Source organism: Athene cunicularia (assembly GCF_003259725.1).
Source record: "Athene cunicularia isolate RWA chromosome 14 unlocalized genomic scaffold, athCun1 chr14_part3, whole genome shotgun sequence".
In the NCBI taxonomy this organism is placed as follows: Eukaryota; Metazoa; Chordata; class Aves; order Strigiformes; family Strigidae; genus Athene; species Athene cunicularia.
Genome location: NW_020799120.1, coordinates 122,261 through 146,134, shown reverse-complemented (window position 1 = coordinate 146,134; position 23,874 = coordinate 122,261). Strand labels below are relative to the sequence as shown.

The window sequence follows — 23,874 nt, the reverse complement described above, 5'->3', positions numbered from 1 at the left end:
GCCCTTTCTTCTTCCCTTTGATTTATACCCACTTTCCTTGGGTCCGTCCCCTAGGTCAACCCACAGACCTACATATCCCATGTACAGGGAGGGGTAAGGTGTTTGATGGGATGATGTCACTAGCATGATCATGACAGCCCTCGTTAGCATATTGCGGGGTGTCAACTTTAATATGCATTTCGTGGATAATGAAGCAAAGTTCATTCACCGGACACATGGCCCTTGAAATCTGCCCAGGTGCCCCAGAGAAGAGCCGTCCTGTCTCCACAGGGCTCTCTCCCCCAGATACATTGGGCAGCCTTATCAGCTTTGGCCTCCACAGAAAGCACCCTGTGACTCATAGTTTTGTCTTGGGAGTGTTTGAGGCAAATCTTCAATCAGCCTCAACTTTTGCTTTCCCAGGCTGTTTGTCTTAGTTTTTCACAGGCCTGGTTGCTCGGCTCTCACAGACAACCAGATGCTCAGGCCCAGTCAGCATGGGTTTATGAAAGGCAGGTCCTGCTTGACAAACCTGATCTCCTTCTATGACAGAACAACCTGCTCATTGGGTGAGGGAAAGGCTGTGGATGTAATTTACCTTGTCTTTAGTGAGGCTTTTGACAGCATTCTTCTGGCAAAAATGGCTGCTTGAGGTTTGGACAATTGCACAGTGCGCTGGGTTAAAAACTGGCTGGACAACCAGGCCCAAAGAGTTGTGGTAAACAGAATTAAATCCAGCTGGCGGTCCGTCACGAGTGCTGTCCCCCAGGGCTCGGTTTTGGGGCCACTCCTGTTTAACATCTTTATTGATGATCTAGATGAGGGGATCGAGTGCACCCTCAGTAAGTTTGCAGATAACACCAAGTTGGGAGGGAGTGTTGATCTGCTCAAGGGTAGGGAGGCTCTGCAGAGAGACCTGGACAGGCTGGAGCCATGGGCTGAGCCCAACTTGGAGAGTTTCAGTGAGGCCAAATGCCGGGGGCTGCCCTTGGGCCACAACAACCCCCAGCAGCGCTACAGGCCTGGGGAGGAGTGGCTGGAGAGCTGCCAGTCAGAGAGGGACCTGGGGGTATTGACTGACAGCTGGATGAATATGAGCCAGCAGTGTGCTCAGGTGGCCAAGAAAGCCAGTGGCATCCTAGCTTGTATCAGGATTAGTGTGGCCAGCAGGCACAGGGAAGGGATCTTGCCCCTGTACTTGGCACTGGTGAGGCCGCACCTTGATTAATGTGTTTTGAGCCCCTCGCTACAAAAACAACATAGAGTTACTCGAACGTGTGCAGAGAAGGGCTTTGAAGCTGGTGCAGGGTCTGGAACACAGGTCTGCTGGGGAGCAGCTGAGGGAACTGGGGGGGTTTAGTCTGGAGAAGGGGAGGCTGAGGGGAGACCTTACCACCCTCTACAACTCCCTGAAAGGAAGTTGCAGAGAGCTGGGTTTGAGCCTCTTTAGCCTAGTAGAAAGTGACAGGACAAGAGGGAATGGCCTCAAGTTGTGCCAGGGAACGTTTAGACTAGATGTCAGGAAGCATTTCTTTGCAGAAGGGGTTGTTGGGCGTTGGAATGGGCTGCCCAGGGAGGTGGTGGAGTCCCCATCCCTGGAGGTGTTCAAGATTAGGGTCGATTTGGAGCTTAAGGATATGCTGTAGGTGGGAACTGTGCTAGGAGAACAGTTGGACTAGATGATGACCTCCAGGGTCCTTTCCAACCTAGATGGTCCTGTGTGTAGTTCCTCTCCAGACACCACTGCTCACTGATGCAGTCTTTGGTCATCATGGTTATTTATCTTCTGAACCATCTTCATCATAATTCACTTTTAGACTTCTAAAACTCAAAATATTCTATTTAACATATACTTAATCTAAGCCTAGCTTTTCATTACCTAGCCTTTATGAATTGCTAAACTGTCAGTATTGTTCCTAGAGAACCTGTGCATACTGCATTGAACTGTCAGTATTATTCCTAGAGCATCTGTGCTCTATTAAATCTATATTAAAAAAATTATTAATCCTACCATTCATAGTATTCTGAAGAAAAGAGATTTTTAAACCTTATTCTTTTACAAACTCCCTCCTTTTGTTTTTCCATTACACTCCTACAATCCTTATCTATAATTCCACATCTCTCTATCTTCTGGTTTTGCCAATTATCAGGCCTAGCGTAAAGGCCACAGCCAGTATAAAGATGAACCCATAACCAAATTATATTTGATATAAAAGGGACAGTACATGGGTTAGCGCTGGGGGTACAAACAAGTCGCTCAGATTATACATAATTGACACCAATCCCACTGACTTCAACAACACCGCATGACCAACAATGAGTCAAATAAATGCTGAAATGCAGTTTCCCATAGAAGAGACAGGAGACAACCAAGTCAACAAGCAAAACACATAAGACCAAGGAAACCACATACTGAATCTCTACACAGCCCACACTCATAAAAGCCAGACCTGACTGAAGCCCAGCTCCAGGGAGGTCCTTCCCAAAAAAGAAATTCTGCAAAGTGTATCCACCTCACAAACAAACACTGCTCCTTCCTGCAAGTGGTCTCAGCTTTTATCCCTAAGTGGGACACCTGACCATTGTTTACTTAATGCTGGACACCTGGGGCTCATTTACCCAATGGCTCTCCCTGCCAGGCCGGCCCCACCCTGGAGGGAAGGTTAAAGTCAAACTCTTCAACCCTTTGTGAAGGGCTGTGGGAATTACCCATATGTCAACCTTAATTTGGGGCTTGGGGTTGAAACCCCAGCATTTCACTTCTCCATTATAGAAGAACCACAACCAATGTAACATTGAAACAAAACAATCACAGACTATTATGATTATAATTGTGAAAACAATAACAATTAATTTCTTTAACCAAGTCATTAAGTTTGGAAACCAGGATTTCATGAACTTGAATCTCAGAGATAACTTCCTGATACCAATAAGCATGATGGCACATTTGGGGAAAGAAAAGAAAAAAAAAAAAAAAAAAAAAGGAACTTTGCATCTATAAAGAAATCATATATCCATCTCCATCCAAAAGATTGATGTTTGCTGGGATGTATGTACCAGGCACAGCAGGTATTCTTCCAAATAAAATTTTAGCTGGGGAAATCCCAATTGCCTGTCTTGGGGTATTCCTTATATCCCATAACACTAAATTTAAAGCATCGGGCCACTTTAGGCCAGCCTGTTTACAAACCTTGACTAATTTTTCTTTTAAGGTTCTGCTCATTTGTTCTACTTGACCAGATGATTCGTGGTGATGTGGAATATGAAATAGACTAAAAACTCCTAAGGAATTATGAATTTGAATTAAAATTGCAGCTGTGAAATGACCCCCTGGATCAGAATCAATAACTCCAGGAACTCCATATCTCAGAATTATTTCTTTTAGTAAAAGTTTTGCTACTGCGTTTGCGTCATTTTTTCTAGTAGGAAAAGCTTCTAACCATCCTGTTAACTGATCAACTATCACTAACAGGTAAGAATACCCCACTGGTTTTGGCATTTCAGCATAATCAATTTGAAAAGGAAAGGTGGCTGGAGGTCTTTTTCTTCTGGGAGGCTTAATTCGTACAGAAGCATATTGTTTACAAAGTTTACATCCTTCAGATTCTTTTGGCTTCTGCATAAATACCCGGGACTTGTCTTTGAATCCAGAGCACTAAGCTCTCTGGCTCCCCATTAGCTTTTTCATGATGCCATCACATAATTGGTAATAAATACCTTTTTGGAAGAAGATGCTTGTTATTGAGTATCTCCTTGCTGCTGGACTCCAAACTGGATCCACTCCTTTTCTTCATCAGGGAGGTCTTCTTATAACTTATTTATATCTGTAAATTTGGGTATTGCCTCATGTTTGATAATACCATGATGGACACAACCTGTTGTGCTGTGGCTCTAGCTGCTTAGTCAGCTAAAGGATTTCCTTTAGAAATGATATCTTGCCTCTGAGTATGTGCTTTTATATAAATGACAGAAATCTCAGAGGGTAGTTGTATTGTAGCCTCTAAGAATTCCTTGATCTGCTTTCTATGAGTGTTCTCTGTCGATGTTAAGAACCCCATTCTTTCCATAAAGTCCCAGTTGCATGCAAGATACCAAAAGCATATATAGAGACTGTATAAATGTTAACTCTGGTCCCAACTGCATATTTTGCAGCTTCTGTGGGTGTGTATTCCGGGTCGCGAACAGTCTGCATCACTGACAATGTAAAAGTGTCATCAGCATTCAAGTTAGAAGATTAGCGATGTCTAAATTAATAATGCACTTGTTTTAGAAGATTAACGGTGTCTAGATTAATGACAGCTAAAAGCGAAAGTATATTTGCTCATTAGGGAAGAAAAATATTGACTTTTGGAGAACAGACTCCAAAACCTAAGAGGTTTTAAAGTAGGTATGTTTATTCAGCGCTGGGTGCATGGGGGATTGCTCCACCACAGATGTGCAAACCTCTCATGGCACCTTGTCTTAGCTTTATACTGCAAAGCATTGCATATTCATGATAGTCATATATATATATACATGACCTATCCCCGCTTCATATTATAATGAGCCTGAAAGACATTTTCATATGTTCCACCCCAGTCTCTTCCTAGTTGCACCTGTGCAGTGTGTCCCAGTGGCCGTGGGCTGGGGTCGCAGGGATGAAGTAGCTCCTCTTCCTCACTGTTGAACTTTATACCCTGGCTCCTTGCACAGTCTCTGTAGTCTTTGGGCTATATGCCTTACCACAGGGCTGGTTTCAACCCATTCTTAGGGTTATAAATTCTTGTTATCAAGAAGTATTTTCATGGTCGCTTAAGCAAGTATCCTTATTTGGGCAGCTAAATATTTTGTTACTTATTAAGCAAAACAAACATTGCATAACCTTAACCCTACAGCTATTTTTCTTGTCCCTTAATTCAACATAAGAAGGGAATTTCTAGAATAACAAAGCAGAAATTTATCTACTGGTTATGCACACTTAGTAGCGCTTGTTGAAAGTTCTGAGAGGAATGAGTTTTTGAAAGGAGCATGTGCCAGAACAACACAGGGATTTGCTGTCTCAAGAATATATAAGAACTTGTTTTTCTAATAAACTTTGGAGATTGACTGTTAACCATATTGGTGTGTGTCTTGTCTCACAGCCTCATCCTGCAAATAAGGGGGTTCCTGCTACAACTGGCGCTCGAATAGGGACATCCTTTTTATCGCTTAAATGAGGAAACTCACTTAAATGCGGAATCTCACTTAAATGTGGAAACTCGCTTAAATGTGGAAGACTCCAAAGCATCACCGAAGGTGATACCAGGAGCTTGCAGGCAAGGAAGCAGAAGGTCACAGGACGAAACACCAGAGTGTGGAAATCCTGCAGGTATCGAAAAAGACGTGGCCCTAAAACTGCGGTTAAGTATCCTGTCTATGAGAAGCAAAGAAACATCTTAGAAATCTTAAAAAGCTCACTGAGTGAGCTAATTGAGAACTGTTTTTGAGATAATAAAAAGACAAATCAATGAACGTGGCCAGGCTGTTAACACAGAGAATGGGAACACAGAGGGCGAGGATGCGCATTTTGAACCCCGGGAGCAAGATTTATATGCTGGGTCTTTTGACTGTGATAATTTTTTAGACCCTGACACTGTAAATCCTGAAAAAGAATCTGGCCTGTGACCTCCCTTAGCTGGAGATGATCCGTGGGTAAAAGCGAGGTGAGAAACCTTGGCAAAAGGGATATGGACATGGCGAGAAAGATTGTTGCTCCTGTAAGCTATGAGTCGGGACATCAGGCACATTGGGAAGGACGGCATTTTTCTGTTATTAGAGAACTACAGACAAGCATTAATGAGGACGGGCTGCAAAACTCATTTACAACAGCTGTACTGGAGGCAATCGCTCAGGGGTATCGATTGGTCCCATGGAACTGGCTGGCACTTGTAAAAGAGGCATTCATGCCGGCACAGTACTCTATCTGGAAAATCGAGTGCGTGGATCTCTGTGCTCAGCATTCGCGCCCCCCCACCTATAGGCACGGAGTTGGCGGTGGCAGCCCGGGGACTCCCCGAGCCCCCCCCCAGCGGGGCGGCCGCCTGTGGCCAAGCCTGGCACCGCGCTCTCGGCCCACGCCTGCCTAGCCCCTCCTCCCCCCCTCCCCTGCCAAAAGCGGCATTTTTTTCACAGAGAAGGTGCTGACGCTGTCATGCAGCAATGGCTTTAAATATTCTTAATGATGTTTCCATGTTTGTAGTGTTTGTCGTTTTATGTTGTGTCAGTAATAAGTGTAAGGGGCCTCTGTGTGTGGTTGTGGGATTGTTTCGCATGTGTGAGACGCTGCCCAGCTGCAGCTGCAGAGTGCGGAGTTCTCTGACCCGCCAGGGAAGTGGCCGGGGAGGAACGAAACTGCAGCTGAGATTCCTTGGTGCGGAGGGTCCTAGTGCCCGCCTGCTGAGTGGTGCTCTTTGTTTGGGCTCAGGGTTTTAAGTGTCACAGGTGAAATATCTCCTCTAGCAGGAGGCAGTAATTCTGTGTTAATAGTTGTCTTGCATTTAGGTGCATACTCTGTGGGAAGAGTGCACCTCTGTACCCTCTGCCTGGCAGAAATATTGTCAAAAGATCATCTACAATCTTACATGGGTTGTTCGTTTTACCAGGGTTCATAGCTGCTGATTATGAGGGGAAATAAGAATTATGGCCTGGACCCCCGTACCCCCGTGTTCAGTAACATAAAGGTCAAAAAATTGCTCAGCTTGCTTATTTTACTGCGGCTCCCCCTAATACTCTGCCGAGAAGCTGCGATGACTCGGGATTTGGATCAGCAGGTACCACTTAAATATTTTGGGCTCAGACAGTGACACAAGATTGACTTCTGGTAAAATGGATTCTCACTAAAGCTAAAGAATCTGCTGAGCTGACAGGCATTTTAGATACTGGCGCGGATGTGACCGTAATATCTGTTAGCTCAGCTAACTCAAGTGCTTTTCGGGGTTGGTGGTCATGCTGTAGCAATTCAAAGCAAGGATCTCAGTCATGTAAGGGGCCCAGAAAACTGGGTAGCAAATATTCATCCATTTATATTGGAAACCCCTATTACATTTTGAGGTCGTGACTGTATGGCTCAGTGGGGAACTCAGATTGGATCAAATTTGTCTTAATCATAACTGCAGCACAACCCACCCTGAAACTAACCTGGGAAACAGAATCACCTGTGTGGGTGGCTGGCCTGCCACAGGAAAAAGTCGTGCCACCTTAATGGTTTAATTCAGGGACAATTAAGTTTCTTATATTAAAGAAAAGTGGTAAATAGTGACTTTTACATGATCTCCGACACATTAATGATGCCATGGAGGATAAGGGTACTTTACAACCATGAATGCCCTCCCCAGCAATGCTTACCTGAAACTGGCATCTTGTAGTAATTGATCTAAAGGATTGATAAATTTTACCATTCCCTTGCATCGAAATGATGCACCTAAAATTACCTTTTCTATTTCCACTATTAATATTAGTGAACCTGCAAAACAACACACCACTGTGTTATTTTAGCATGAAACATAAGAAGTCCCACAAGGTCCCCCAGGCTGTTATATATCATTATATGGATGACATCCTTATTGCAGAAGAAACACAGGAGATCGTGGAAAAGGCTCTTGCTTTAACCAGACACTCCCTATCTCAAATGGTGTTGCAAACAGCACTTGAAAAGGTACAGAGATCATCACTGGACAGTACCTGGGCTGGAGAATTTGTGAACAGACTATTGTCCTGCAACAGGTTAAACTTAAAACTGATATTAAGACTTTAAAAGATTTACAGAAATTGTTAGGAACCATAAATTGGATACAGCCATTGTGGGCCTAACTGATGATGATCTGCATAGCTTGTTTGATATTTTATGAAATGATCCTTCACTGACATCACCCAGAGTAGTTACAGAGAAAGCAAAACAAGATCTCCACCATACAGCTAATGCCATCTCAAACAGACAAGCATCACAGGTATACTGCATTCCCCCACGGGACAAGCCATCGTAGAAAGAGCACACCAATCCTTGAAAGCGCTTTTGCAAAAACAAAAAGGGGGAGAGGTCCTGGCTCCAGGTCAGCCATATGCTCTGCTGTTTCAGTGGGATGAAAAACACATGCATTTTTTCCACCAGAGTGCCAGGGCAATAAAAAAACAGTTTATCAAGGCATCAGGCTAAAGACATCATTGCAACTTGCCCTGAATACCAGACAGACTCCGTCTCTTCAACTCGGACGTGGTGTCAACCCTTGGGGACTCACCTCCTCAGAATTATGCCAATCTGATGTCACTCAGCTGCATTTCAAATGTTAAAATATGTACATGTGTGTTAGTACCTTTTCTGGAGCACTGTTTGCATCCTGCCATACAGTGGGGAGTCAAACATCTGATCTGCATTACGCACTCACTGGCTGGTCAGGCCATTGTGGAGCATACATCTAGCAAGCTAAAGAGTCTTTTACAACAACAACAACAACAACAACAGCAGAAGAAGATGCAAGATATCCATCTACACCTCATGAAAGGATAAATAAGGCATTGTATATCATGAACTTTTAAACATTTCCCCTGTCTCACAGGTGCCACCAATATTGTGTAATTTCTCAGCACAGATACGAGATCAACAAGAAGTCCAGGGCAAGGCTCAAGTGTTAAAAAAAAAAAAAAAAAACCCAAACCTGGAAAGTAGTAACTGGGTAGGACCATGTCCTTTAATAACCTAGGGAAGAGGTTATGCTTGTGTCTCCACAGGTCTCAGTCTCCAATGGTTTCCGACAAGGTGTGTGCAACCACACCTGAGGCGTGAGAGGCAGCCAGCACTCAGGATCCAGCTGTGGGTGCTATGGGTATCCCTGTGCTGACAGTTTGAGATCTCTTCGACTGATCAATTAAGCAGAATGTCTGAGTAATGTTTGCTACTGCAATAGGACAAACCACACTACAGTTCCCATTCTTTTAAGAGAAAACACTAACAGTAATTACAACTCCTTAATTAAATATACAGGCTTAATAGTCACAAGTGAAACATGTAGTTTAGATGAAATGTAGTTATTAATAAGGATGAAATACTATAAGAATGTGTGTATTCAACTTTGTTTAGCAATATTAAGAATTAAGAGCTCAAGTGTTTAACCTTATTTAAAAACTCCCTTGGTTTTTCCCCCTGGAGTACTGGCCAGGCTCCAGGTGGAACCCAACAGAAGGATGAGATCAGATGCTTCCACTCAAAGAGAGTTGCCAGTTATTTTGGCCTGTTGATTTAGAGGCTGGACCAGCTTGCAGCAATGTTGGATGCCTCACATACAGATGGACGCATCGCGTAGGATTTCCAGTTTGTGAGGAAGGGCACTCTGAATTCTCGCTGCATTCAGGGTTCCCCAGCGATTGCAGATCTGAATGTCAGTACCCCATTAAGTAGGTGTGCTACTCCGTGTTTTCCTTACTCTTTATTTTGTAGTATTTAGTCATATCCCTTATTTATAGGTACTGAAATTAGCCTACTCCTTTAATCAGTAATTGTAGCTGCTGTATTGTTTTAGCCTTCTGTGGAACTATTCTAAGTACGCTATGTTTTTGAAGTTTGTCTAGCCCATAATGGATACAGCTCTCAAACAAGTCTTGCAGGTGTCATTGCTAAACCAAGTAAGGGGAGATCTGGGAGGCATCGGCCTTACACAGCCTCTGACAAGCAGCTAAGCTTTGACGAAGAACAGGCCTCATAGGATAGATAAGAAACTGCTGAGTTGTGCCAAGATGGCAGGGAAAAATCAATCAGGACAGCAGGCATTTTGCCTGGGCTTAGCAACTGCTGCCGACACATCTCAGACCTGTTTGATTGGAGTTAGAACTGAGAGGCTCTCTTCCCCCAGTAGCTGGGAATAGCATGCAAGATCAGGCCAGGGGATGTACATAGTTTGGTGGACAAAAAGCCTGACACATGGTTGGTATAATCAGACAGTCTAGCTGAGATGGCAAAACGTGACTCCTTCAGCATTACCAATAAATGACAGTTGGTTTTGTAGCGGTGCTTACACGATGGGTTTACATCTTGAAGAAGGAAGAATATTTAATAATGATTTGGCTAAAAGGTTACCAATTACTGAATAGTTAAAAAAATCTGTTTTTACATGGAATAACAATTTAAATTGTCATTATAATCCTTTTAATGATGTTAAACTGTATGTGGAAGTGTTTTGAGAACGATGGACTGAGCAATAAAAGGGGTCTGGATTGCTCAAAAACAAAAAGAGGAATTTGTGGAATGGCTGGAAAACAATGGGCACATTATGAGCTATCCAAACTGAGTGGCCTCACTGTACCAACAGGCTGTAGCTGTTGTGAAGAACACCTGCAAGGCCAAGGGGCTGAGAAACTAGGTATGTAGCAAAAAGATAAGGAAGCTGGACTGTGGAAAACAAGATGTTTCCCTGGCAGGAGAATGGCTCATGGACACCACACCGAGACCAATCATAGATGGTAAAAAAGGCGCATGGACAAGTAGCTTTAGCCTATGAGCAATCAAGTAGCTGTGTGTGTACATCATGGTAGTCTATAAATTGCTGTGTGTCCTTTAATAAAATGGCATTGTGGAGGCCTGGAGAGATTGTCACTACATCTCTCTTAGCCCCCGGGAGTAGGGGTTATAAAAGCTCTATCCACCATGAACAAAACAGCCTGTTGGAGTGTAAAACAATTTAACTTAACATCTAACATAGCAATTAATTTGTTGACAGATGAAAGTAGTATAAGGCATGCTCTTTTGCAGAATAAAGCAACTATAGATTTTTGTTACTGGCACCAGGACATGGATGTGAAGAATTTGAGGGTATGTGCTGTGTGAATCTTTCTGATCACTCTCAATTTACCTTTTGGCATTGTTACTAACTACAATACAATGTATGTAGTGGGATTATTGACATGCTGTCTTCCTGTTTTAATGAGAGGTTGTCTGTCTTGTGTGGTAAATAGGATGGAGACCTTAATAAAAAGAAAAGGGAATTGTGGGTGCGTATGCAGGGTTGTGAACCGTCTGCTTCACTGACAATGTAAAAGTGTCATCAGCATTCAAATTAGAAGATTAGCGCTGTCTAAATTAATGACACACTTATGTTAGAAGATTAACAGTGTATAGATTAACGACGGCTAAAAGCAAAAGTACTTTTGCTCATTAGGGAAGAAACAGATAAGAAGGGAATCTTTAGAATAACAAAGCAGAAATTTATCTACCAGTTGTGCATGCTTAGTAGTGCTTGTTGAAAGTGCTGAGAGGAATGAGTTTTTGAAATGAACATGTGTCAGAGCAACACACGGATTTGCTGTCACAAGAATATGTAAGGACTTGTTTTTCTAATAAACTTTGGAGCTTGACTGTTAACCATATTGGTGTGTGTCTTGTCTCACAGCCTCATCCTGCAAATAAGGGGGTTCCTGCTACAAGCTTCCATAAGGGCAATTATCTCTGCTCCCCGTGCACCTAGAGGTGCAGGCAAAGGTTCTGCAATAGTACCTCTGTTTGTGTAGTCACTGCAAACCCCGTGCATCTTTCACCTTCTTCATACTAGGAGGAGCTGTCTGCGAAGAGGTTCAAATCAGGTTTATCCAAAGGTTGATCCTTCAAATCATCTCATGATTTCCTGGTTTCACTTAATAATTGAACACATTTATGATTATCTTTTTCTCCATTGGAGGGTAAAGGCATTAAGCTGGCAGGGTTTAATGACTTGTACCTTTCCAAATTGAAATTATCAGCTGATAATAGAAATTTCTCATATCTATGTGCCCTTTGAGGAGATAAATTTTCTTTGCATATTGTTTTAATAATATATCTACTTCATGGGGTACACAAACACCCTCTCCCTCTCCCCTTCTCAATCCTTGTTAAGACACCTTATTATAAAGTGCTCTAAGGCGATTGTGAGAATATGCAGGAGAAATGCTAAGGAAAGAGAAAAAGATGGTTAAAAGGAGGGATCACTGTGCTTCAAGGAGAGAAAAATGTGGGGAAACAGGGAAAAGGGGATAAAAAGGACCTGTTGATGCACTGGGGGCTGGTCAGTTAATTTGTCTGGCCATGCACTGCATGTGATTCCCACCAGGCTGTCCTATCTTCTTATTAAAATTAGTTTCTAACTGTATTCCTAGGTGAGGGGGCTACCTATTCTGTGTGTATGTGCGTGTATGGAGATCTAAGTGCCAGTAACTGCAAAATACACTGTGGGTCATAAATGCCTGGTTCAAGGTGGTACCAGAAATTGGAGGGGGAACCATGGGTCAAAAGAACACCTGTGTCTGGAGTACCAGCAACTGTGAAGTGCATATTGTGTGTGTGTGTATGTCAATGTGTGCAATCCCTATTGAATATGTAGCCAGACTAGCCAATGTGTAGGATAAGAGGCTTGGGAGCTGGAAGTTGAAGCAGGCATAAGTCTGGACCAGGTACTGGAGAAAAGAGGGAATCTGAGATTTGGCTACAGGGAGGAGGGGGCAGGAGATTCAAACCAAGTACCAGAGCACAGGACAGAGGTCCAAGACTCTGTTCAGCTACTGGTAAGGCCAGAGGTCTGGACCAGCTAGAAGAGAGACCCTTTACATGTGAGGCAACTGGGACACTAGGGGATCCAGGGACAGCTACTGCATGGATTGGATTTCTATGGTCAGTTACTGGGAGAGGGGGCATAGAATGTGTCTGTTTGTGGGTGGGTGCATAAGTCTCAGAACAAACAACTGGAGTGAGACTGTAGGTCTCAGAGGTGTGGACAACTACTGGAGAGACCTGGGTTCCTAGGACCAGGATGGAAGTATCCACAGTGTATATATTTGAATATAGGCATGTATGTACGTGTTTTCAATTAATGGCCTTTCATCCTGATCAGCCACAGAAGGAAACAATATCAAGCTGTTTGTGCTGTTCATATTTGCATGAGTGCTGTGTTCTCTGTGTTTCTTGATCTGTGTGGCCAGCCATGTATATACTGTGTACTGTATGAGTGTGCCTGTCAGGAATGCATGCTCAGCCTCACTGCAGGCCTGACCTGGAAACTATAGAAGCCACCTTAGAATCATAGAATCAGAGAATGGCTGAGGTTGAAAGGGACCTCTGGAAGTCATCTGGTCCAACCATCCCTGCTCAAGCAGGACCACCTAGAGCCAGTTGCCAAGGACCATGTCCAGATGGCTTCTTTGTATTGCCAAGGAGAAAGACTCCACTACCTCTCTGGGCAACCTGTGCCAGTGCTTTGTCACTCTCACAGTAAAAAAGTGTTTCCTAAAGTACAGATGGAACCTCCTGTGTTTTCATTTGTGCCCACCACCTCTTCTCCTGTCAGTAGGCAACACTGGAAAGAGCCTGGCTCTGTCGTCCCTTTACACCCACCCTACCCTTCAGGTATTCATTAAGATCCCCTCTGAGCCTTCTCTTCTTCAGGCTGAACAGTCGCAGCTCTCTCAGCCTTTCCTCACAAGAGAGGTGCTGCAATCACTTAATCATCTTTGTGTCCGTTTGCTGGACTGTCTCCAGTATGTCCATGTCTCTTTGTACTGGGGAGCCCAGCACTGGACACAGCTCTCCAGGTGCGGCCTCATCAATCCTGAGCAGAGGGGAAGGATCCCCTTCCTTGACCTGCTGGCCATGCTTAGCCTAATGCAGCCCAGGATACCATTTGCCTTCTTCCTCCCTCTTCTCCTTCACCACTTATGTGCCCTCAGAGGCACCTCCCTCTCTCCTCATGGTCCCTTGCTTGCAGGATCCTCTCACCCAAAAAGCCCCATCAGCCCAAAAGCTTTTTCCCTTATGCAGCAATATTTCACACATGCTGCTGCATTGTGACACTGCTCAAGCTCCATGTCGGGTCCCGGATATAACAAAGCATCCATCCATTTTTCCATGCCCAGACCTGTGCGGCTACCTACCCTCCAAGGGTACAACATCTTCTTTACAGGAGAGGGTTGGACAGACATGTTTGGGCAGATTTGGGCTGCCCAGAGGAGTCATGTGCCCTCCTGTGGTGCCTAAACTGGCTCCACAGAATCCCTGCCTAGAGCGATGCCCTAATGTGGTCCCTTTGTTCTTTAATTCCTGGGATTACAGAAGCATCAGGGTAGCTGTGAGGAAGAGGCAGTGATTGTTGCTTGTGCTGAAGTCTGTGAATAGAGTCAGTGCTGTGTGAGGGGTTTGGGGACTGGCCTGCCCATGGGACTTATTCACAAGTTAAATTTTATTTCTAGCTTCCATTATAAATTTTACTGCGCATTCAGTTGCCCATGGATAGACTGGGAGTTCCAACATTTATTAATCCCAACTGTCATTGATATTTCCCAGACCAAGTACAGGCAACCAACATTTTGAGCAAGGGCCCTCCCACCACAGCAGTATTCTCCCTTTTTGTGTTGCCTCTCCCTCCACTGGCATCATTGTGTTCTGCCTGGCACAGAAATAGGTGGCTGTGTCTAAGGCTGTAAGGTCATGCAGCTGCAGGGAGATCTTGTTTTTGTCTTTATCTGCAGAGATGGTGACTCGGCCTTGGAAGGGTGGGGCATAGCCTGTGTTATTTCCAAAAGGATAGATCCAACCTAGAAATTGCAGCTCCCCTCCTGGGGCCTGACGGACACAATTCCAGTCATATCGAGGGCTATCCAGAGGTGTTCCTGTTACAGTACAGGTGAGTGGGAGTGATCCAGACACTTTCCCCTCCTTGGGACCAGATGCCACCATCTTTATTGGGGAAAGGGAACCTGAAAAGACACAGGGCAGGTGTGAGATCTGAGTGTCTATGAGAAAACTTACGGGTACAGTAGTCCATCCTGGGATTGTAGGGTGCACAAAACAAGAATTTTGGCCTTTAGTTCCAGGAGTTATCCCTAGAGGCAGTGGCTCACCCAGACACCACAGACCAATATTTCTTTTTACTGGTCAAAGGACTGCTGAGGCAGGAGACCCATAAGAATCTAGATAACTGCTCTTAAACATGCCATAGCTTTAAATATGATTCCAGAAGCCTGGCAGAAGGAGAGCATGGAATCCCCAGCCCTTCCCAGTCCTTCTGTTCCCTTCACCAGCTATGCCTGATCCACATCCCTGTGCACAGAGATTGTAGAGACCAGGGCACAGACACATGGGAAATTGGTTTGCCAGTTGCACATGAACCCCAGAGGTACAGGAAGCATGAGGCTCTTAAATCTGCATAGGAAATGACCTGCCCCTAGAAAATCCAAAGGCTGCTCAAAGTGACACTGCACAGCTCCTTGGGGCAATTATTGGCTTTGTCTTGTAATGTCTTCCTCTTACTCCATGCTCAGAAAAATCTCTGAAAACTCCCCCCGTCTGCACTGCACCAGCATCCCACCCCACCTAAAAATGGAAGATGATATCTGTACATGGATTCATCTTATGCAATTAAAGTTGAGCAGTACCAGGCCAAGGTGTGCAAGGTTGCCCCAGGCCTACTCAGTCCCAGTCTCTTATCTGCTTCCTTCATGGCTCTCATCTCCCAGCAGTGCTGTTCAGAGGGCAAGGTCAGGAACCAAGGACCCATCCTCTATGGGATCATGTCCATCTGTTTTGGGGCAGGGAGAAGAGGAACTAATTCCCAAAGGAACACAGAGAGGAGCAGAACCCAACTCTTCACTCCCAGAAGGGAGAGTCAAGACCTGGGTTGGGCTGATGGAACCTGTTGACCCTTCTGGACTCATGACCATCGCCCAGCAGCAATGGGAACATGAGCCCAGGGGACAAACCAGTTCAAGTCACTGCATGGGTAGAGGTGGCGTGAGCATGCTGGGTTCACCTTTGGTGCTCACCTACACCCTTTGTGGGACCATGGTCCAAATGTACCCTGCAGTCCTGCAGAAGTATGTGTCAGAGCTGTGATCCTCCGTGGCTCTGCTAGGTTCTTCCAGCCCTGACTCAGCAGAAGGAGAGGCATCCCCTGATCCACTCCCTCTTCCCTAACAGTAGTTCTCCTCTTCTTCCTCTTGCATTCACAGGAGTGTCTAGTTCTCTTTCTATCCTCTTTCCTGCAGTGCTTCACACTGGCCCTTTTGTAGCAGTGCCCTGGCGTGGAAACTGGAAGGGCTGGAGGTAGAGGACAGGCAGGATCTCACTGGAACTCACTGGTCACAGGGTGAGCAGACACAGAGGATTTTGACTTGTTCCTGACTGGCTCCTGAAAGCTGTGCTAAGTCACCACATGCAAAATTAGTTTGTAGGGTCCTGAGGATGCAGGGTGAAGAAGACCAGAAATGTTTTCTGGGAGCTACTCCTAGAGGTGGTGGTTTGCCTGTCCACAGCAGCCCCATGTTGCAATGTGGAAGAACTGTGGTAGATGTAGGAGACAAACTTGACACACACTAGGCATCTGTTGGTATAAGTGAAATCCAGAGTTCAAAGGTTTGGATGCAAGAGATGCATTAAGCCCTGGGTGCTATCAGCCCCTCTCCACTCACCACCAGCCACATCTAAGAGCTCATATCTTCCACAACACATGGCCACAGTCACAGCAACAAGAGGATAGGTGCAGGGTGCCCAAAGACCCCCTGTCACTTTCACCTGTTATCCCCCTCATTCAGGGTTGCTCCCCACCACTGACAGACTGTCCATTCAGCTGGTAGGGGAGAAGGAGAATGCTGGGGGGCTACAACCCCTTGCTCTCCCTTTTACAGAGAAGTTATATCTCCAAAGAACTTCCCATTCCCCTACACCACCATTCTCTTTCCATGAGCTGGATACGCCAATATGTGAATAAATTAAATGTGACAGAGCAGGAATGCATGGGATAGGAATTACAGTGGGGCATGGAAATACCTGGGCACAGAAATAGCCCTGTGTTCCTGGGACCTCTCTTGGGACCTCCCTTGCCTCCTGCAGTATCTGCTAAAAGGAGATGACAGCATCAGGATCATCTTACCCATGTTCCTTCTCCAGCCAGAGCTAAGCCCAGAGTTGAACTGGCTCCCCACTCCCACCCACACCAGGACAGTGCAGGGCTGAGCTATGCTCTGGGGATCTGGAGAGAGGGGTCAAGATACCATGGGATGACAGAGCTCAGATCTTCCTAGGTCAGGAAGAGCCAACTTGGGCTCCCATCTCTTCTACCCCTCGGTCTGGTGAACATCTCTTCTATGCCTGGCAGTGAGGTACTGCAGGGCAATGTCAGATCTCCATCTTCTGTTGGTCCCTCAAACTCCACATATCCTATGGGAGGGCAGGAAAGGGCAAAGTATTTTTGGAATGATACAGGTTACAGGCAGAGGGAAATACAAAAAAAACCCAAACATCACCATGTCCTCTTCCCAGGAAAAGGGGTGGGGGGCTCTCACCTTTAAGGGCTGCAGCAAAGGTGATGACCAGCATCCAGAGGAGCATTGCAGGCTTCCCCAGAGGAATTTGCATGGTGCACCATGAAGTAGGAAAGTAAAACTGTGGGGCTGAAAAGGACTTAGACCTTCCTCTATCCGAGTCAGCAGAGAAATGCCCTGTCCTCCCAGCACTGAAGACTCAGACCTTCTTGCAACCTCAGGCAGATTTTCAACCTTTTCTGAGCAACCCCTTTGCGGTTGCAGATGTTTCGTACACTGAGGAGTTGGATAAATTTGTCACTGCTGGCCTGGGTGGCGACAGGAAACCACATTTCCTTTTTTGTACTGCTTAGCCTGCACAGGAAACACAGAGACCTCTTTTGTCTTCCCAGGGCCCCTCATACTAGTATCTCTAAATCAAAGCCTGTCGCCCTGTAGATGGCTGTGGTCATGTAGGTGGCTGGGAAGGGACAAGCAAGGTAATGTGGAGAGGGTCTTCTCCCTGGGAGTGATATCTTCCATCCATCCATCCCTCCCTCCATCTCTCCCTCCTCATGGCCCAAACCTGTTACCCTACCCCCAGACAAGAGTCACATCTACCAGATTGGGGGGGAGCAGGAGGATTTTCACTTCTGGCTCCTCTGTGTCCATATAACTGTGAGCTGTGCCCAAAGCACTGAAATAGAGCAGTTAGTCTTCCTGTTCTTGTGTGGTGAAGAGCAGAAGGAACATCTGCCCTGGACAAAATGGGCCATGTGTCCATGAAGTATCCTGTTGACAACCACATATTGTGAGGGCCAATAGGGATGCTCCAGTACCAGTGCTGATAAACAGGAGAGGCATCAGAGATCGAAGTCCATAAGCGAGTTTCCTGGTCCCCTGATCTTTGCTCATGCTGCTCAATGTGCAGACTCACTCAAATTTCATTTGGAAACAAAGCAGGGCTGTCTCTAGTGCTTCACTCTACCCAGCACAGACAGGCTGCCTGGGGTGCAAGAGGAACAGGGAGAGTGACTCCAAGTGGTTTAAATACCCAAAGTGATTTAGAGGCAGCAAGGGCTGTTAGAAGGGCTGGAGGCACGCTCTTTCCTGGACTAGCATAGAGCACTTAGAGCTCTTTAGGGGACATGAAAAATGTTGAAGATCCCCCTCAGGATTAAATCCTGTTCTTTGGCCCCAGTGTAGAAATGAGGCAAAGCTGGGAAGGATTCAGTTGCTGCAGGGGATCTCTACACACACACCCCCCACCCCCCCAACACACCCCCAAAATTCTAGTTGCAGGATGTCAGTTTATACAGGCTGAAGAAGTAATAGAAGGGGCTAACTGAGCATGTCCATAGGTGCAGAGAGAGAAGGGAATTGAAAAATAAATTATCTGTGACTCTGTCTCAGTAGTAGAATCATCTCCAGCCACACTCATGTGTGATATAAACCAGGATGAACCAGCATGCCTATTATATATATAAATTATAATATAATATGAATTTCACAGGTTAAAACGCGAAGTTGATTTTCTGCATACTCCTCCCACATTCTTGTGTAATCAGAGCAAGTTCTACACAAAACAATGATGAGTCTTATAGCTGTTAGTTGAAATAGCAACCATCAGTGTAGTACCATGTTAATCTTCAGCCAGATTCGCTCTGGCCTTCAATTAGGATTAAAATGTTTCTAGAAAATTAGGTGGGCTTTTCAAAAAGGCTTGCTGGGCAGGGCTCCCTTGACATGCATTGACTTCTTCTTCCTTTCCTTTCTCTATTCTTTCTTTGATTCTGTTGGCATGCTTGGTCTGTGTGGCTATATTCCTTTGTGAGCAACCAGAGAAAATGAGTTTCCAGCTTTTCTCTAAAACCAAAGCCATGAAATAGGAGAACTATATTAAGATGTAAGTACTTTTTTTTTTTTTTTTTTTTTTCCTACTTTAACTAGTAGATTAACAGATTCATCTTTCATTCTGCTGTAGTTGGGAAGGCAGAGAAAGAAATACCAGGATAGGCTAAACCAGGATTTATAACTGACAATGAACTGTAGATTATATTTTTGCATGCTTCATAGTTTAGAGGGTTTGCAGGTTTACTGTCTTTGTGCAGTGCACTATGAATTCACAGAGGAAGCTCCTCCATATTTTTCCTGTCTTCTTAGGGTGACACTTGGTTGGCAAAGAGGGAGAATATTCCTCCTTTTCTTTCCAGGAGGAGCAGAGCAAGAGGAATGATATGGATTGCACCAGAGAAAACTAATGCTGCTTCATTGTAAGTAATTTTCATATTCCCACCTCTTTCCAGTCATGTGCAGCTGAGACCTGAAATGAGTCAGGGCGCTGTTTTTGCACCCACCACAGACTGCTCACCTAAAAGAAAGACCTCCTCAACGTCCTTGACTCAAGTACTTTGGCTCACACTGCAATTTTAACATGTTCTGAGGCTCTTCCACAATGCAACTTTTAAAACACCTGGTCTGCAAGGAAATAAATCATCCTTACCAAACAGTCTAACAATGGTACCTCCTCTATCAGTGTAAATGGTTGTATGGTTACTTAAAACTATATACATCTTTATGACTACTTTAAAACACTACACCACTATCTTTTATAAAAAAACCACAATATTTCTGTGAGATTCCATTTAATTTATTAGTCCTAATCATTCCTTATCAAAATCGCCAAACTCAAATTAACAAGTCAGTAACAATCAGTAACACTTCTAGTATAATATTGTGCTAGAGACCTTCTGAGGTGCCTTTCAACCTGAACTATCCTATTAAAAAATATGTAATATAAAAATTACCTTTATATATTGATTCAAGGAGAAAAGATCTATTACTGCTCCTCTTCACTTTTAATAATAAAAAACTGGTTTGGGTATATGGCATTTGACCTTGTTTGTGTCTTAATCTTGCTCTTGGGATCATATTGAAACCTCCCCTGACATTGGATAGGGACAAAGAGTCATTCAGGCTCTGTGTGACGTTTCTGTTTCTCAGATATAATACTTCTGCCATGCACTCATTTTTCATTAAAAATGCCTAAAATAGAGTGAATGGTAGACTGTAGCCCTTCAAAGTACTATTTTTATATATAAACTGATGCTGAGTATCATTCCCAAAGCTATTGCAGGGGGTTGTGTGCAGGTTTTGTAGGGCAAAGGATTGATGAATTAGTGGTGGAAGACTTGTTTATAGTGAAAAGACTAAAATTTGGCCTGGTCTCATCCAATATGCTAACTCAGAATTAGTTCTTTAAGTGAGCTATTTGTAGAATCACAGCCTGATTTCATTTCAGAGGACTGAAATATTTCATTCCTCCTGTCAAATAGGACGAGCAAGAAGAAACTGGCATTTGTGTGACTTGAATGACAACAATACATTAACCTCAGAGAAACCTCAAGGTTAAGCTCTTTACCAGTGCAGGCATACCTAAAGTCTAAGCCTGCCATCTAGATTCCTTTCTATAAAATCACCTCCTGAAAGCAATTAATCCTTTATTAGTCATTTCTTGTCATATGGATTACTTTCAGTTTTGGAGTTAGTTGTCTTTAGAGAAAGAGGAAGGTGGAGCCTGTCTTAGAGATGGGTTTCTATGTTGTAAATACATAGATGAGATAACTTCTCTACCAGCTGCTATATTGGGGTAGCAAAATAACACTTGCCATTATATAGTGCAGATGTCACTATATTTTTCTTCTACTGAAAAGTCCTGAAAAGTATTATTATCATAGTGCTTAAAAGGAAAGGAAAAATGCAAGAGCTCTCTGGCTATTGGAGACAAACATTACCATTCATAAGCTCTGTATAGTGAAGAGGTTTACCTGTAGTTACAGGTAATGTAAGAGTATGTGGAAGGTGAGTGTCTACTTCATTATGGATATCCACTGAAGGACCTTTTGAATGCCAAAAGGGATAATAAGTAAAGGGAGAAACCAGAATGAATGGAGACACAAAGATGATAGACAACAGGTAAAGGAGACAATGCCAAAGACTGAAAGTGTCCAGTTAATAATTGATGGGCCATTTATAAGCTCCAGACAAAGCTTCAGAGAGGACTACATGTGCTTTCAAACTAATAAGAAGGACGAAACGAGGAACATCAGGATTTGGGGCATTTAAGGGGTGTGGGTGGAGCTATGAAGGGTGAAGGAATGTGCAGGGATGATACATTAGGATGAGGGACAAGCTTGGGAGGAAAAAAGCAGAAAGTTTCAATGGGGCCATTAATGTGTAAACCATTGCTGGTCAGTATGCTTGTCTGACCAAAACCTGTGCCTGATCACCATGCTTTGTCTTATCTCTTATTAAATCCTTTCTTAACTATGTCTCTGTGGAATCACTGTCTGCCCCAGGTGTGTGTGAGTAGCTGTAAGGACTGTTAGCTACTAGGCAGACAGGCATGGGGGGATATGGGAGGAGCAACTGGCATCAGAATGAGTGTGTTGGTGCCCCTTGCCCATGGCATCAGCTACTGGAGTGAGTGGGGTCTCAGAGTCAGTAGCTGGAGGAGCCATAGCTCTTGGGACCAACTGTATTCATGTCCCACAGACTTTGTGTCCAGAATACCAACTACTTGGGGGAACAGAGACGAGTGGAGCAAGTGAGATCTCAGCACCAGCAGCTAGAGTGAGACCACTGGGTCAGCCTGCATGCTGACCTCATCTTCCTCAAACCTCATGTGTGTCTAAATATGTGTGTGTGCGCAATTCATAAGCAAACTTTAAACTGGACTAGTTGTAGAGAGGGAGGTCTTGGGTCCGAGTTTGCATAGGACTCTCTGTATGGCCAGCAAAAACTGGGGAAGCTGCAGGTGAACTATCTCTCTAGAATGACATTGTTATGCATAAGAAAAAGAGGTACTTCAAGAATGTGATTCATTTTATCTAAAACAATGCAAACTCATGGTGTTCTGAAAGTTTCTAAACATCATCACTTCTCTGTCATTTATTAACCTTTCAGTGAAACAAAGTGAATGTGTTTGTTTATTGCCTCTACCTGAATTCAGACAAATGCATATAATTTTCTTACTCATCTCATCATAGAATAGTCATGTGCAAATCAGATTTCTTCCACTGCATTGCCCAACGTATCTCTAAGAGTGGTAATATTCTGTGAGTAATAGAAAGATAACAGGGACTAGTCATGCTCTTATGTTATTCTGAGGGAGGCAACAACTGTTGCTGTTACTCATGCTCATGATAATAACCTGTTCGATAGTCAGAATACAACAAAGAGTCTGAATATCAACAAGTCAGTCAAAAGAGTCAGTCTTGAAGTGTTTTCAGCTTACAAAGAATGAAGACTATGGTGTCTGATAACTATTTTTTTCCAAGTCTTTCTTGAATGTCTTGTTTCTCAATCTGTAGGTTACTGAGTTAGAAGGGGTGTGACCACTGTGTAGAGAACAGATACAGCCTTATTGAGCTCTGAGGACAGGTTGTAGGTGGGACAGATGTACATGGAAATCACTGTACCATAGTACATAGTCACTACAATGAAGTGTGAGCTGCAGGTGGAGAAGGTAATTCTTTTTCCAGAAGCAGAGGGTATCTTCAGGATACTGTGAATTATAAGTAGGTATGAGACAAGAGTGACAGAAAGTGGCTGTAAAGGACCAGGAGAGACAGGATGAAGATGACAGCTTCTGTGACAGTGGTGTCTGAGCATGACAGCTTCAACAGTGGAGAGATATCACAGAAGTGGTCAATTAGGTTATAACTGCAGAAATGCAATCTGGAGACCATTAGACAGGGCAGAAAACCTGAGAAAACCCCAGTGACCCAGGAGACCACAGCGAGATGGATATAAGACTCTGAAGTCATGGCCTCACCATAGTTCAGGGGTTCACAGACTGCAAGGAATTGGTCATATGCCATTACTGCCAAGAGGTAGCACTCAATGGCTCCCAGGGAAATTAAGTAGTAAAGTTGTACCATGCATCCTGAGAAAGAGATGCTCTTCCTCTTTGCCAGTAGATTGGCCAGCATCTTGGGTACAGTTGTAGTGGTGTAATAGTCCTCTAGGAAAGATAGATTCTTGAGAAATGTGTACATGGATGAATGATGTTGTGGCTCCAGTGTCACCACTGAAATAATAATATTTCCTAGGATGGTGAGAATGTAAATAACCAAAACCACTGTGAATAGCAGGATCTGGCTGTGTGGTTTGCTACTGAAGCCCAGTAGCCTCAATTCCAGTACTGCTGTAACATTTGTCATCTCTTAGAAAGAGGTAGGATTTGTCTGCTAAGGAAATAATATCAGACTGTGTTAACTTTCAGTGGTGAGAGCACTATCTATAAAGATTATGATTGTCAAATAAGCCTTAGGGAACAGTCTGTTCTCTCTCCCTCCCCTCCCTCCCCTCCTTCTCTCTCTCCTTCCTGAAATATGTTTTAACATGTATTTAATTGACTTCACATAGAAAAATATAGAATGAATTGCAAAAAGTCCAGTAGACAGCTACTCTCCACACTTGCACACAAGGATATGTATAAGGAGATATATATATCTATATAGATATATAGATATATAGATATATAGATATATGTATCACCTATACTAATCCTTAGTAAAAATGTACACATATACAACACGTGAACTCAGACACACACACACACACACACAC

The 23,874-nt window shown here is 44.1% G+C and overlaps 2 protein-coding genes across 2 annotated transcripts in view; both read right to left on the bottom strand.

Moving 5' to 3' along the window:
- Positions 1-17,329, bottom strand: part of LOC113485949 (immunoglobulin delta heavy chain-like) — a 40,112-nt gene extending 22,783 nt beyond the window's left edge. Inside the window, exons 1-4 of the mRNA XM_026859421.1 lie at positions 17,284-17,329; positions 14,391-14,700; positions 10,888-10,894; positions 6,070-6,086 (exon numbers count right to left, since the gene is read on the bottom strand). Of these exons, the coding sequence (XP_026715222.1) occupies positions 6,070-6,086; positions 10,888-10,894; positions 14,391-14,700; positions 17,284-17,329 (380 nt within the window). The remainder of the gene's footprint in view (positions 1-6,069; positions 6,087-10,887; positions 10,895-14,390; positions 14,701-17,283) is intronic.
- Positions 17,330-22,549: 5,220 nt separating this feature from the next.
- Positions 22,550-23,465, bottom strand: LOC113485948 (olfactory receptor 11L1-like). The gene is given in 3 exon segments (XM_026859420.1): positions 22,550-22,626; positions 22,629-22,841; positions 22,844-23,465. Coding segments are annotated over 3 exon segments (912 nt in total).
- Between the last annotated feature and the right edge of the window lie 409 nt (positions 23,466-23,874).